Raw genomic sequence first — 12562 nt, forward strand, 5'->3', positions numbered from 1 at the left:
TGCTGGTAGGTTAATTGGATCCTATCTAAATTGGCTCTAATATGTGTATGTATGAATGTAAGTTAGGGACCTTAGATTGTACACTCCTTGAGGGTTAGGGACTGATGTGAACTTACAATATATATGTAAAGCGCTGCGTAAATTGATGGTGCTATATAAGTACCTGAAATAAATAAATAATAAATACGAGTGTGTCAGCTGGAGGAGTGTATACTGTAGCGGTGCAAGGAGAGGAGCTGGAGGAAGACTACAGAGGGTGTACACAAGTGTGTCCGTATGTTGAGAAATTAATTACCTATTGATGAGGTCATAAAATGAGGTGAGCAGGTTTTTCACCTAATGGTGATGGCAAGGAAGAAGGGAGAAGATTTATAATATACACATCGCTGGTGGTGTTATAAAGAGACTTTTTCATGGGACAATAATTGTTTTTTATTGATTTTTATATGAGATATTAGTTTGTTGCATTACACTTTATTATTTATTTTGAAACAGGTGTTGAGAAGTCACGAATAGCAAGTATTTGGAGCGCTATCATATTATTTTAGGGTGTGTTGTGCTGACTGAATAGGGGATTTAAAAAAAAAATGGATATATTGACTATAGCAGAGGGGGTTTTGTACCAGCTAGGATTGCCCATAGGTGGTGCTGTGTTATTTTATGCCTAGTGTCCTACTCCTGTAGGTGGCGATATAACCCTATGATCAAGATTCAGGGGAGCCATGTCCTTCAATGAACGTAGGAGAAATATAGGTTCATGAGATGTGCAAATCATTGCAGTCTGTTTATATGAAGATTTTACACATCGATCGAACTTGATGAAATTGGGGTTGTATTTATTCTCACAGACATTCAGTTTCATTGTTACTCTCACACTGAATATCTTAGTCATTCACACTTTCCCTCTCATCCATTTACTATGTGAGGGCTACACCTGAAGTTGTACAATGACATGGCACCACAAACTTTAAGAAAAGCATCTAGTAAATAGCAAAAAAAAAAAAAAAGTTGAAATGGTGAAACCCATCAGGGATCGGATCTGGGTCAGGTATTGGGGCAGGAGATTGGGGTGTGTGGTGTCGGCTGATCTTGTGGTGCCCATGCTGTGTTGGTAGTCTGGCCGTGATCTTCTGCATCCTACCAGATCTGCTCCATGTGCCAGGAGAGGTGAGTGAGCCATAAAACTTGGGAATTAGTTTCAGGGCTCCACCTCGGAGGACATAGTCTCGGCCAGGTTGTGGCTGCTAAACGATTTCCAGGACTCTAGCTGGAGAACGGTGGCAGAGCAGTCTCAGATCCAGAGGAGGGAGTCTCTTCCCATGCTGTCTGTTTGGTCCACTTAAAGGGGGCTTCCTGCAAATCCTTGGTCATTATATGATTCAACACATTGCGCTTTTACTATGCGCATCTGTTGAGTGTGCATTTTTATCAATTCCCTGCACAGATTAAAGTCACATGGAATAATTTGATGCCACATGTGCAACAGGATTCGTGCACAGCACAATTTTCTGACCGGTGTTTGTCAGACCCTCACCATCATATGAACACTTCCTTTGCTTTATGACTTTCAGAGCCGCACTTGTTTAATTGCGCTCATTGCAGCACTTCATTCACTCCTGTGTTATCACTTGTATTTAATATCTTCATATTAATAATATTTTGAGTATTGCACTTTTATATATTAATTTTTTCAGCGCTGCACCAATTTTTGTTTATGTTTTATAGAAGGACTTGGGTTCCCTTTTAGTGCATTTGCTGCTGACCTCATCAGAGTCTTGAGCACTCGCGGTTCTTGTATTCAATACTAAACCCTGTTTTATGTCATGCAGAAGCTTGAAGGAACCCTGTTAGTCACTTAAAATCCAGCTAGAGGTTCCTCTCTGGCAGCCTATGTTTTTTGTCTTTCTTACCTCTGCTTCAGCACTACAGCCTCTGTATCTTCTGACCCTTCTGGGAGTATTGGATTCCTGTGTCCCCTGCCACGCAGGGTGGATCCACCTCTGACCCCTATGTTATACTGCTGCAGACCCACACTGCATGGCTGGTGAACATGGGCAACTGATACTCCCAGAACGGTCGAATGCGGAAGAATCTGAAGGAGGCTGCAGCACAGCAACAAAGTGAAAGGAGGATACACTGGGAGCTGGAGAGGAGAGTACAAGAGATATACTATTGCAGAGAACCCCTATTTTGTATTTTTTAAATTTTTTTTTTAAACGAACAAGATTGTGCTGAACGAAAAAATTGTATTTAACAATGATGATCAGTCTGCATTTTTAAAAAAAATAATGTATACCCATTCATGTGGAAGTTACATAATACAAAACATTTCACCCTGCAGTACTTTTTTTTTTTAAAAGTGAGAATACACTGGAGCCAATTCAGTAAAAAGGACAAAAGGAAACGGGAAACAAGCCTGACCAGTATCTGGGTCCTTAGCAGACTTTGAGGATAGTTACCTGAAAGAGTCACAACTTAACACCTAGAGTGGATATAAAAAGTCTACACATCCCTGTTAAAATGTCTTTTAGGGGGGAAAGTAAACATAAAAAACTAAAATAATGTGGTTGCATAAGTGTGCACACCCTCCTATAACTGGGGATGTAGCTGTGTTCAGAATTAAGCAATCGCATTCAAAATCATGTTAAATAGGAGTCCGTACACACCTGCCATCATTTAAAGTGGCTCTGATTAACCCCAAATAAAGTTCAGCTGTTCTAGTTGGTCTTTCCTGACATTTTCTTAGTCGCATCCTACAGCAAAAGCCATGGTCGGCAGAGAGCTTCCAAAGCATCAGAGGGATCTCATTGTTAAAAAGTATCAGTCAGGAGAAGGGTACAAAAGAATTTTCAAGGCATTAGATATACCATTGAACAGTGAAGACAGTTATCATCAAGTGGAGAAAATATGGCGCAACAGTGACATTACCAAGAACTGGATGTCCCTCCAAAATTGATGAAAAGACCAGAAGAAAACTGGTGTGGGAGGCTGCCAAGAGGCCTTCAGCAACATTAAAGGAGCTGCAGGAATATCTGGCAAGTACTGGCTGTTTGGTATATGTGACAACAATTTCTCGTATTCTTCATATGTTTGGGCTATGGGGAGAATGGCAAGATGAAAGACTTTTCTTACGAAGAAAAACATCCAAGCCTGGATAAATTTTGCAAAAACATATCTGAAGTCTTTCAAAAGGATGTGGGAAAATGTGTTATGGTTTGATGAAACCAAGGTTGACATTTTTGGCATTAATTCCAAAAGATGATTGGCACAAAAACAACACTACACATCACCAAAAGAATACCATACCCACAGTGAGGCATGGTGGTGGCATGTGAGAAAATCGTATATGGATTGAAGTGAGCACTTCCTGTAATAAAAGTCACAACTAAGAAGACAGTTAAGCCGACCATAGATGGTTCGAATATCAGCCAGATCAGCAGGGACTGGTTGAGATTCAAATCTTCTGTGAGCAGGCCAACAATCATCAAATTCAGTACAACCAGCTTGTAGGATTTTTCAAGCTATAGTCGCTATGTTTTCATGGCAAAGATAGCTCCCCCCGTCGGAAGAATACAATATCACTATGGGAGGGATTCCCCCATCAACACTGTGGTTGCGTGGCTGGCATTAAGCCATATGATAAGCTACTGTTTAATATTATGTCTAGGCTCATCTTCACTGAAAAATCCTTTTACACTCTTTTTGGACATTTAAATCTACAGTCAGAGTGCTGCAGCCGAAGAATTTGAATGGTTATGTGCAATAGAATTTATTGGCTGAAGAGGAGGGTTGTTGACAAAACAGTGCTGCTATATTACCAGTACAAATTCTGTTAACATATTGTTGAAGAGATAGATGGTAATATGCCCATTATTTAACAAACAGCTATAAAGTCTATGATTCTACAAACCGCCACAACTATGAGTGAGATATGTAATTGGACTAAATATGGTTGGTTAGTATATGCTGGAACTATGAAAGCAGGCCGAAGCTGAATTTTATATATACACTTTAATAAAAGGTGTATTGTCAGGTGTGTTGGTATGACATTGTAAGGTGATTTTTTAATAGGTTGTAGTAAATATTGCTTTTTTATTATAGACATTTTAGTGGTAAACTATTGGAGCCTTCTTTGAAAGGATTCTTTGTACTACCTATTTTGAAGACATGACAGTTTTGTCACCAAAATTTGTAGGTTTCTAAGTGTGTTCAGATGATTTTCTCGTATGCACAGCATGAGTGTAAACTTGACACCTGTGAATTTGAAGGACATTGACACAATCCCTTATACAGCTGAATCCTGAGGAACATCTTTAAAGGCTACATGTTTTTTAAAAATATTTTAAAAAGATTATGTATAATTTTAAAATGTGTTGAGAAGGGAACTCCAGTCTGCATATTTCTCACATGATCAGACAAATGGATAGTCCCAAACTATTACAATGAGTCACTGAAAGTCCTGGGAGGGTTAAAGTCTTGAGCTTTGGGCAGCAGCTATCACAGACTGAAAACTTAGACAATGAGAAGTAAAAAGAAAAGTAGGGTCAACGGTTTTGTTGATATATTTTTCATGTGGGTCACAGGAGCACACTTATTTTTGCACTCCTGTGACCCAGAATCAGTTGGCTAAAACCTGCTGTCAGCTTACATCACAGAACTGCTCCACGGCTCTGAGAGGATCTACACAATAAGGTCAGAATCCACCCAGGTTCCTGACTGGCACCTGACTCAGCCTCTCAGGTTGCCGCTGAGAGTCTGAGCCAACAGCTCACACCCCCTCTCTTGCCTCGATCTCCAGTGAGCTCTGGAGGGGCAGAGCAGAGAGCAGTGCTCAGAGTGGACCTAAAAACTGAGATATCAGCAGTCACATGACAGCTCAGTTCTCAGGCTTGGAGGCAGCAGGAAACAGTTGCAGCATCAGATTGATTTTTTTTTTTTCACTTCTCATATAATCTAAAGAGTTGAATGGGGGAAACAAACAAAAACACACACTAATAGATACTTCCATCCACACAAATGAGGTGGGTGAAGGAATCCTTTCCCTGCCCTCTTTCCTCCTGCATGGACATTGTATACACCGATTAGTGGCTGTAGCTGCTGATCAATGGAAAATTTAACATGTCTCTTCAGCAGAAAGTGATTAAAGAATCGAGCGGGAAAGCCTACACACCAACAGAAATTTCAGCTGGTTCCTACTGGACCGGCCATATTTCAAATCAGTTTATGGCCAGCTTTAGAAAAATTTCAGAATTTTTTGCATGGGACACAAGCTGAAAGACAACCATAAAACTGCTTCAATCAAACCATAGGGTGAAAGATAATGCAGGTGCAGGAAATAGCAGGTGTAACAAGAAGAGCTTGCAGAGCATTAGAAAGGTGTTTTTATCTTTATTGCTCAAAGAATTTTTAAGGCACTCTGTCATCTAACCAAAAAAAGTTTTTGGAACCATTTGGAAGAACCATTTAGTGGTCTTAAAAGGAAAAAAAAACAAAACAAAATCATCTTTTTTGGTTCCAACTAATTTATATATATAACATCGAAGGCTTGATGTACCAGATTTTTCTATTGAATATCATCATGTGCATTAGTCTCAGACAGAAAGGACCAGCACCTTTTTGAAGCATAAACAAGCTGGGCAGGACAGCGTGGACGAAACAGAATAAGCTCAGAGACATAGGAAACTAGGATTACTAATGCTTTGGAAAAGTGGTCAAGGAAAAAAAAAACCGCTGCAGCAAAGAGACGAATACCTTGCATGAGAGTCTCCCTGCCACTTGGCTCAGAGACATGAAAATAAAATAAACGTGGTGGTGCTAGCAGACAGCACAGATAGTAAGGAAGAGCAGGGTATTTTAAACTGTACAGGTTCTTCTTTGACAGGACAGAACTAGTTATTTATGAGATACCAATCCTGCAGGACAACTTGATCATTGCAACCAAATTCTATATTAAAATACAGTTATGACAAAGAAGCTTGTTATTTCCTTCAGCAAACTATTCTAAGACAGCTAGGCTTCCACAGTGGCAAGTGGGCCAAGTCCTTCCATGCACTGAAATCAAACTTCCTTCTGGGTACACTCAAGAACAGCATAGTGTCCAAATCCATTGCTTTATATATCACATATATTCAAACTGTGCCATGGTAACATATAAAACAATAAGCATTTACTCTAACTGAATTTGTTATACACTTACCTTTACTATCCTCTCCCTCTGCTGCATTCAGCCACCAGAAGCAAAGAGAAATACCTGGTTCACAAGTATGTAGCGCATGCAATTCACTCCTCATTGTGTCAGGTGACAGTGATGCTTAGGCACCCAGTGTTGTCATAGGGGGGTAAGGAAAAAATCCTCAGCCCTGTATTAATTTGAAGTCGCGATTAGAAATTACACAGACATTCACTTTGTTTACAATGGCCGAAAGGAGCAACAGGAATGGTGGTTTGATAACAGAAAGGGTGTTAAGTGGACCCATCATTGTTGCACTGTATGGGCAAAGCATCTGTGAACCTCTCAGCAGTGTAACAAAAAGCTAAATTAAAGTGAGGTGGAAAATATGTATACTTTAATTGGCCTCAATTTTTTAAAAACATACAAATGTGAAACAAAATATAATTCAGGGCATTCATACTTACTTATTGTCATTGTTTAAACCGTCTTGTGGCTGCTGATACTGACCATTCATTCTGCTCTCTTTGCTGGAACAGAATATTAAAAGGTTGCAATTTTAACATACATTTTAATAAGAAATGTATTCAGTACAATATTGTAAGGGGGAGAAACTATTCTGAAGTATCCTGCCAATATACAATTCATAAGGTAGAAGTAACAAGAATTGCCCCATCCTGTGCATTGTACTTCCTCTTTCATTTCTGTGCCAACTCCCTCTGCCTAAATTCATTTTCTAATGGGTCTTCCAACCACCTTCCGAAAGTATGGGAAACCTTAGACCCAGATAGATAATCTTACAGATAATCTTACAGACTTGGACTGGGAATATTTTGTGTGAGATATTATAAAGGAAGGACAAAAGAAACCCAACTTTAAATCATCTGTACTAAATATCAGCTGAAGATGTCCAAACTATGTGCATTCACAAGTTATCATTAGATGCAATAACTCAAATAACATGAGAAAGCTAACAAAATATTTAACAAAATCTTGTCTTTGGTAAACAGGCCAGGTTTAGCAAAGGTCAGTGTTGCTGTCCACAATCAAACAAGTTCAATTCATGCAAAAGCATAGTAAATAGCGAGGTCACATACACAAAAATTACACAGCAATCAAATTTGATAAGGTTAAGTTAGCCAAAACACACCTGATGCATCCCCAATCCAACACTCATTTCAGCAAGAGCCAAATACAGGATAACCCGTAAAGGCAAACATTTCTGATGCAAGCCCTGGCTCATGAAGATTTTCACACTTGTTGCAAAATTTCAAATCACCACAGACATCTAATGCTAGGCAAAACATATCAACACAATTTGTACCAGTGATTTATGCTGACACAGCAGGCATCAAAAACACAAAAATTCTTACCTAGAGGCCATGAACGGTGTCATGTCTAATTCCAGGGGGAATGACACATAGGTTGTGATCTTCCTCCTTAACTTAGCTGAATGTTCAAACCGCTATGTCCAAAAAGAAAGGAAGAAAAATCTATTGACACATTTGTACGAACCAAAAATACATAAATGATTTACAAAGCAAAATGAGGCTGCGCACAAAAAACAAAAACCACTGATGTATAGAGATCCTATAAAGCTACACCTCTCATCATGTATACCTGTAATAAAATGCTACTACTAAGATAAAACTAAACAGATATGTAATTTAAAGAACTTGAAAGTCAGTATCTTTCAGTCAGTCAGTGAATGTCAGCTTAGTAACATACAGAAAGTTATCAACACAGACAACTGGAACATAAACACCAGCTAGAAGAATCAGTGAGCAGTAAAAGGTAAAGTAGTTTTTTTTTTTTTTTTTAAATGAGTGCTCATTCTACAATCAGTAGTAACAAATATGTGGTGCCATGGTTAAATATATGCGAATTTGATTATGTAGGGGTTGAATAGTGCCGGATGATAGCAATGCTAGGGGTTAGAAATGGGGGATGAGACATGGAACAATCTAAGTCTTAGTTTACATCTGTGTTGCTCTTTTTTTTAAAGAAATCTGCAGTGGGTCATATTTTGGAAAGTGGTACAGGCTGACAGGCATTCAGGAGATATTACAGCTGCCTCCTTAATTTCCAAATAGGGTTTATTAATGGGAAAACTGTGCTGCAACCACTAGCCCTGTGTTTGGCTCATGGCTGTAATGTGTTCCTATTTACTTAAAGTGGTTCTAAAGGCAGAAGGTTTTTACCTTAATGCATATGATTAATTAAGGTAAAGAAAAACGTTGCAAAGAGCAAGTAAGTATGACATGTATGCTATTAAAAAAATCCTTTACAAACACCTTAAATGGGTTGCTTCCAGTGTGAAAGGGGGCATAATTTTTGCTGCACCAAGAAACAAAACCCCAGGGCCATGGCATGTGTACAACCCCATCCAGCTGCCTTTGCAGAGGGGCAGTAAAATCAAAGCTCAACCTCCTAATTATACTGCCCCTGACCACAAGTGTAAACAAGCTCTAAGAGTGGAGAAAGGGGAATAGGCAGTTTGTGAGGTGCCACATGCAACATAAACTAAATGTGGAAAACAATTTACCAGTGCCCTTTTACATTTGTATTATACTAGGTCTATACTACTTACTTTGAGATGAAAACAGGCCACAATAGGCAGTTTCTTCATAGTAAGCTGTTTAGTAGACTCTTGGTAACTATGGCAACCACTGCATTTTATTTTGGCACTACTTCCTAGATGCTCTGGTCGTGTAAACCTGAAACAGATTTGAAAAACACAGATCAGTATGTACCGTATCTTACAACAAACAGGCACAGCAAAAAAAAACCAAAACGTAAAACCTTAATATCTTTCAATAAAAAGAGCACAAATTGCAAGTTGTTTTTCTACTCAAATTTAAAGATGTCTTTACAATTTACCTTTGGTGGACACAGGTAAACTTTTACTTGAGCTTAAGTGGTAGTAAAGTCTTGTGCCTGTAGGTAAACCTATAATAAGGCTTACCTGTAAATACAGAGAATATCTCCTAAACGTGTAACCGTATCAACATTTGTAGAAGCCAATGACATCACTGCACTGCCCTCTGAATGGACGGCATACTGACAACAATTGTGACTCACATGTGGCCCAGGAAGCCCGGCGAACCCGGAAGGAAGACCAGGTGAAGATGGAAGCGGTGAAAGCATGCCGCTGGAGGACTTCGATATAAATACGTCTATCATAATGTGCTACTAGCACATTATCACTTAAACTGCCCGGGGCCAATTTCTTTTTTGGACTTTACTCCTGCTTTAAGAATTCTGTCTTCTCCAGCAGATTGGACACAGTATCAAGCAGTCCTGGGCTAAGGTAGGTCAGCAATCATGGGAGATACTGTGCTTTCTGCTTTATATAGGGAGATAATAATACAAACAGAATTAACAGAGCCCAAACATATCTATCCATGCATGGTAAGGCTTTACAACCAATCGATTACAAATACTGTTCCAGACTTGTTCCATGTAAGAGGAATACATACATATAAGAACCTCTAAAACAAAACTTGGCATCATATACTTGAAATTAAACCACCTTGTAAAATGAGCATAATCTAAACCATAAGGAGCTTGCCATTAGCGAATGTCTACCAACAAAAATATTTACTTTGGATATTTTTTTTTTTTACTCAAGCAGATTATATACTGGTGTTTTGTTACCTTCTCAGACAGTCTGTTAAGGTTGTCGTTCCTGACGCATGACTCTCCCCATTCACCACACCACTTTCACCTCCAGGGCTCAGCGGCCAAAATGGGCTTGAAGAACCTGGTAGATCCAAGCTGATGTCCCAAAACGGGTCTATTGTTGTTGAAACCCCACTAGAAGGTAAAACAGACCCAGAATTCATAATACGCAAATATTTATACATTTGTATGCATAAAACTAAGCATTTGCAAGAACACCAACAAAATGCCATACTGTTCAATCCAATAACAGTTTATGTTCATGTTTAGAGTAACTAGGCTTTTGACATTTTTACCCAAAGTGGAGTGTCATTTTCATAAGGGTTGAAAATGTTCACCCATAAGAAAATAGAAATTATTCAATTAGCCAATCATGTTACAAGCGAATTTCTGATTATTTACTTCATTTGCACGTGACTGGATAATGAACTGAATCTTCACTCTTTAAAAAGGTGAACATTCTCAATTTTTTTTCCTAATGGGTGAAATATATCTAAGGCACCCAGACCCATCACATGTTGACATAGAATGTTACATACACACAAAAAAAAAGCACCATAAAGTTGAAAGCAAGAGGGTCAAAAAAAAAGGGGATTTTAATCTACAGTGACAAAACCCTCCAACACACACACACACACACACACACACACACACACACACACACACACACACACACACACACACACACACACACACACACACACACACACACACACACACACACACACACACACACACACACACACACACACACACACACACACACACCTCCACCCCATGGAACTACAGCTTTGTAGCAAGCAATAAAGTGACAGGGTCCTGTGCTCTGCACTGTACTTCAAGGTAGAGCTGCAACTAATGAATTATTTCGTAGTATATAAGTTGGTTGGCCAATTGTTTCATTTAATCAGATAAATACCTCAAAAAGTGGTGTGCAATTTAGGTAATATGTAAATAAAAAAAAATCTTGAATATCTATAAGCAGTGGTAAATATAAAATAACCAGCTATATGGTTAGCAAAAAAAAAAGAAAGAAAAAATTCCACTCTCAGCATAAGATTATATATATATATATATATATATATATATATATAGATATATTATTATTCAGTGTTTATATAGCACCAAAAAGTTTGCTCAGCGCTGTACAATATAGTGGGGGACAGTACATGAGACAATACAGTAACAAAACAATATACGAGAGGTTCGAGGGCCCTGCTCTTTCGAGCTTACAATCTAGGAGGGAGGGGATAGTGCTACAGGAGGAAGTGGCTGTGGGGGATGGAGTGGTAGGAGGAGTGGAGGAGATCGGCTGTTAGGCGAGGGAGGGGTAGGCTTCCCTGAGCAGATGGGTTTTCAGGGTGCGCCTAAAGGTGAGGAGGGTAGGTGACAGTCTGATGGATTGGGGTAGTGAGTTCCAGAGGATGGGGGAAGTCCTGGAGAACTCCTGCAGTCGGGCGTGGGAGGAGGAGACTAGGGAGCTAGAAAGTAGGAGGTCTTGTGAGGAGCGAAGAGTACGGGTTGGGTGGTATTTGGGTATCAGGTCGGTGAGGTAGTTTGGGGCAGTGTTCTGAATGGCTTTGTACGTCAATGTTAGTAGTTTGAATTTTATGCGTTGGGCAATCGGAAGCCAATGGAGGGAATGACAGAGGGGGGTGGCAGATGCGGAGCGGTTGGTGAGGTGGATGAGTCTGGCCGCTGAGTTCAGGATAGACTGTGATGATGTAGGCCGGTGAGGAGGGAGTTGCAGTAGTCGAGTCGTGAGATAATAAGGGAGTGAATGAGTTTAGTAGTGTCTGGGGTTAGGAACGTACGTATTTGTGTGTGTACATACATACACACTAGAAGTTGAGTCTCGTATATATCATCAGATGTCAATATTGAACCACTTCCAGCCAGTATCAAAATTTTTTGCTACGGATTCTCTTTGCAGCAGAAGTAATTCAAGTGGCCACACTTGAACAGCCACTTGATCACTTCTGTGGGTTGCAGAATATTGACCCCGGAACCGACAACGATTTTGTCACTTCCGGTTTTGGCTATTTGTGTACCTGGCTGTTAGCGGCCAGGTAAGCAGCCGATCAGACCGATCTGTGTCTGATAGGCTGAATTGGAGAGCAGAGATCTGGGGTCTAATAGAAGCAAAATCTTTCCATAAAGAGGACCTGTCACAGTCCATGCTTTCACAAGGGATGTTGTTCATCCCTTGTGAAAGCAATAAGCAGATCAAGAAAAAAAAAAATTAAAGAGACAGCGTAGGAGAAAAAAAATCAAATGAAAAAAAAATTAAAGAGAGTGTAAATAATAAAAATAAATTTTAAATATATAATATTAAAGTAGCATTAAAGGCTGAGACTTATGGATATAGTCATTTTAAATATCATTTAAATTTAATTGTAATGCCCTTCTCTGGGTTCCGATGCTGATCCTGCCTGTACAAAGCACTTAGTGATTGTAAACGTTGCAATTTCTTTTTTGTATTTCAATGGTTTTTATTAATTTTAAACAGTATAAAACAGAGGCAACAAAACACGCCTACGCAGGGGCTATCAATTGCACCGATAGAAAATGCATAATAGAGCAGACAACGCTCTAATTCCAATAAGGCAAAACGTATGCCCACGCAGGGGCTATCAATGGCACATAGGTTACAATAACATCAGTGAAACTCAGATTATTGCAACTAAAGACAGCTGTCCACTGTCACATCAA

General features: G+C 39.4%; 1 protein-coding gene across 3 annotated transcripts in view; it reads right to left on the minus strand.

The window, feature by feature from the left end:
* Nucleotides 1-12562, minus strand: part of LOC149472138 (ubiquitin carboxyl-terminal hydrolase 22-A) — a 154158-nt gene that overhangs the window by 8603 nt on the left and 132993 nt on the right. For all 3 annotated transcript variants that reach the window (XM_089691529.1, XM_089691515.1, XM_089691521.1), the window contains exons 10-13: nucleotides 9827-9985; nucleotides 8760-8886; nucleotides 7543-7634; nucleotides 6637-6699 (exon numbers count right to left, since the gene is read on the minus strand). In XM_089691529.1, coding sequence (XP_089547655.1) covers nucleotides 6637-6699; nucleotides 7543-7634; nucleotides 8760-8886; nucleotides 9827-9985 — 441 coding nt within the window. The remainder of the gene's footprint in view (nucleotides 1-6636; nucleotides 6700-7542; nucleotides 7635-8759; nucleotides 8887-9826; nucleotides 9986-12562) is intronic.

This window comes from Staurois parvus, unplaced genomic scaffold (genome assembly GCF_062004578.1).
Source record: "Staurois parvus isolate SC_StPar_1 unplaced genomic scaffold, SC_StPar_1.0 ptg000022l, whole genome shotgun sequence".
NCBI classification, from domain to species: domain Eukaryota; kingdom Metazoa; phylum Chordata; class Amphibia; order Anura; family Ranidae; genus Staurois; species Staurois parvus.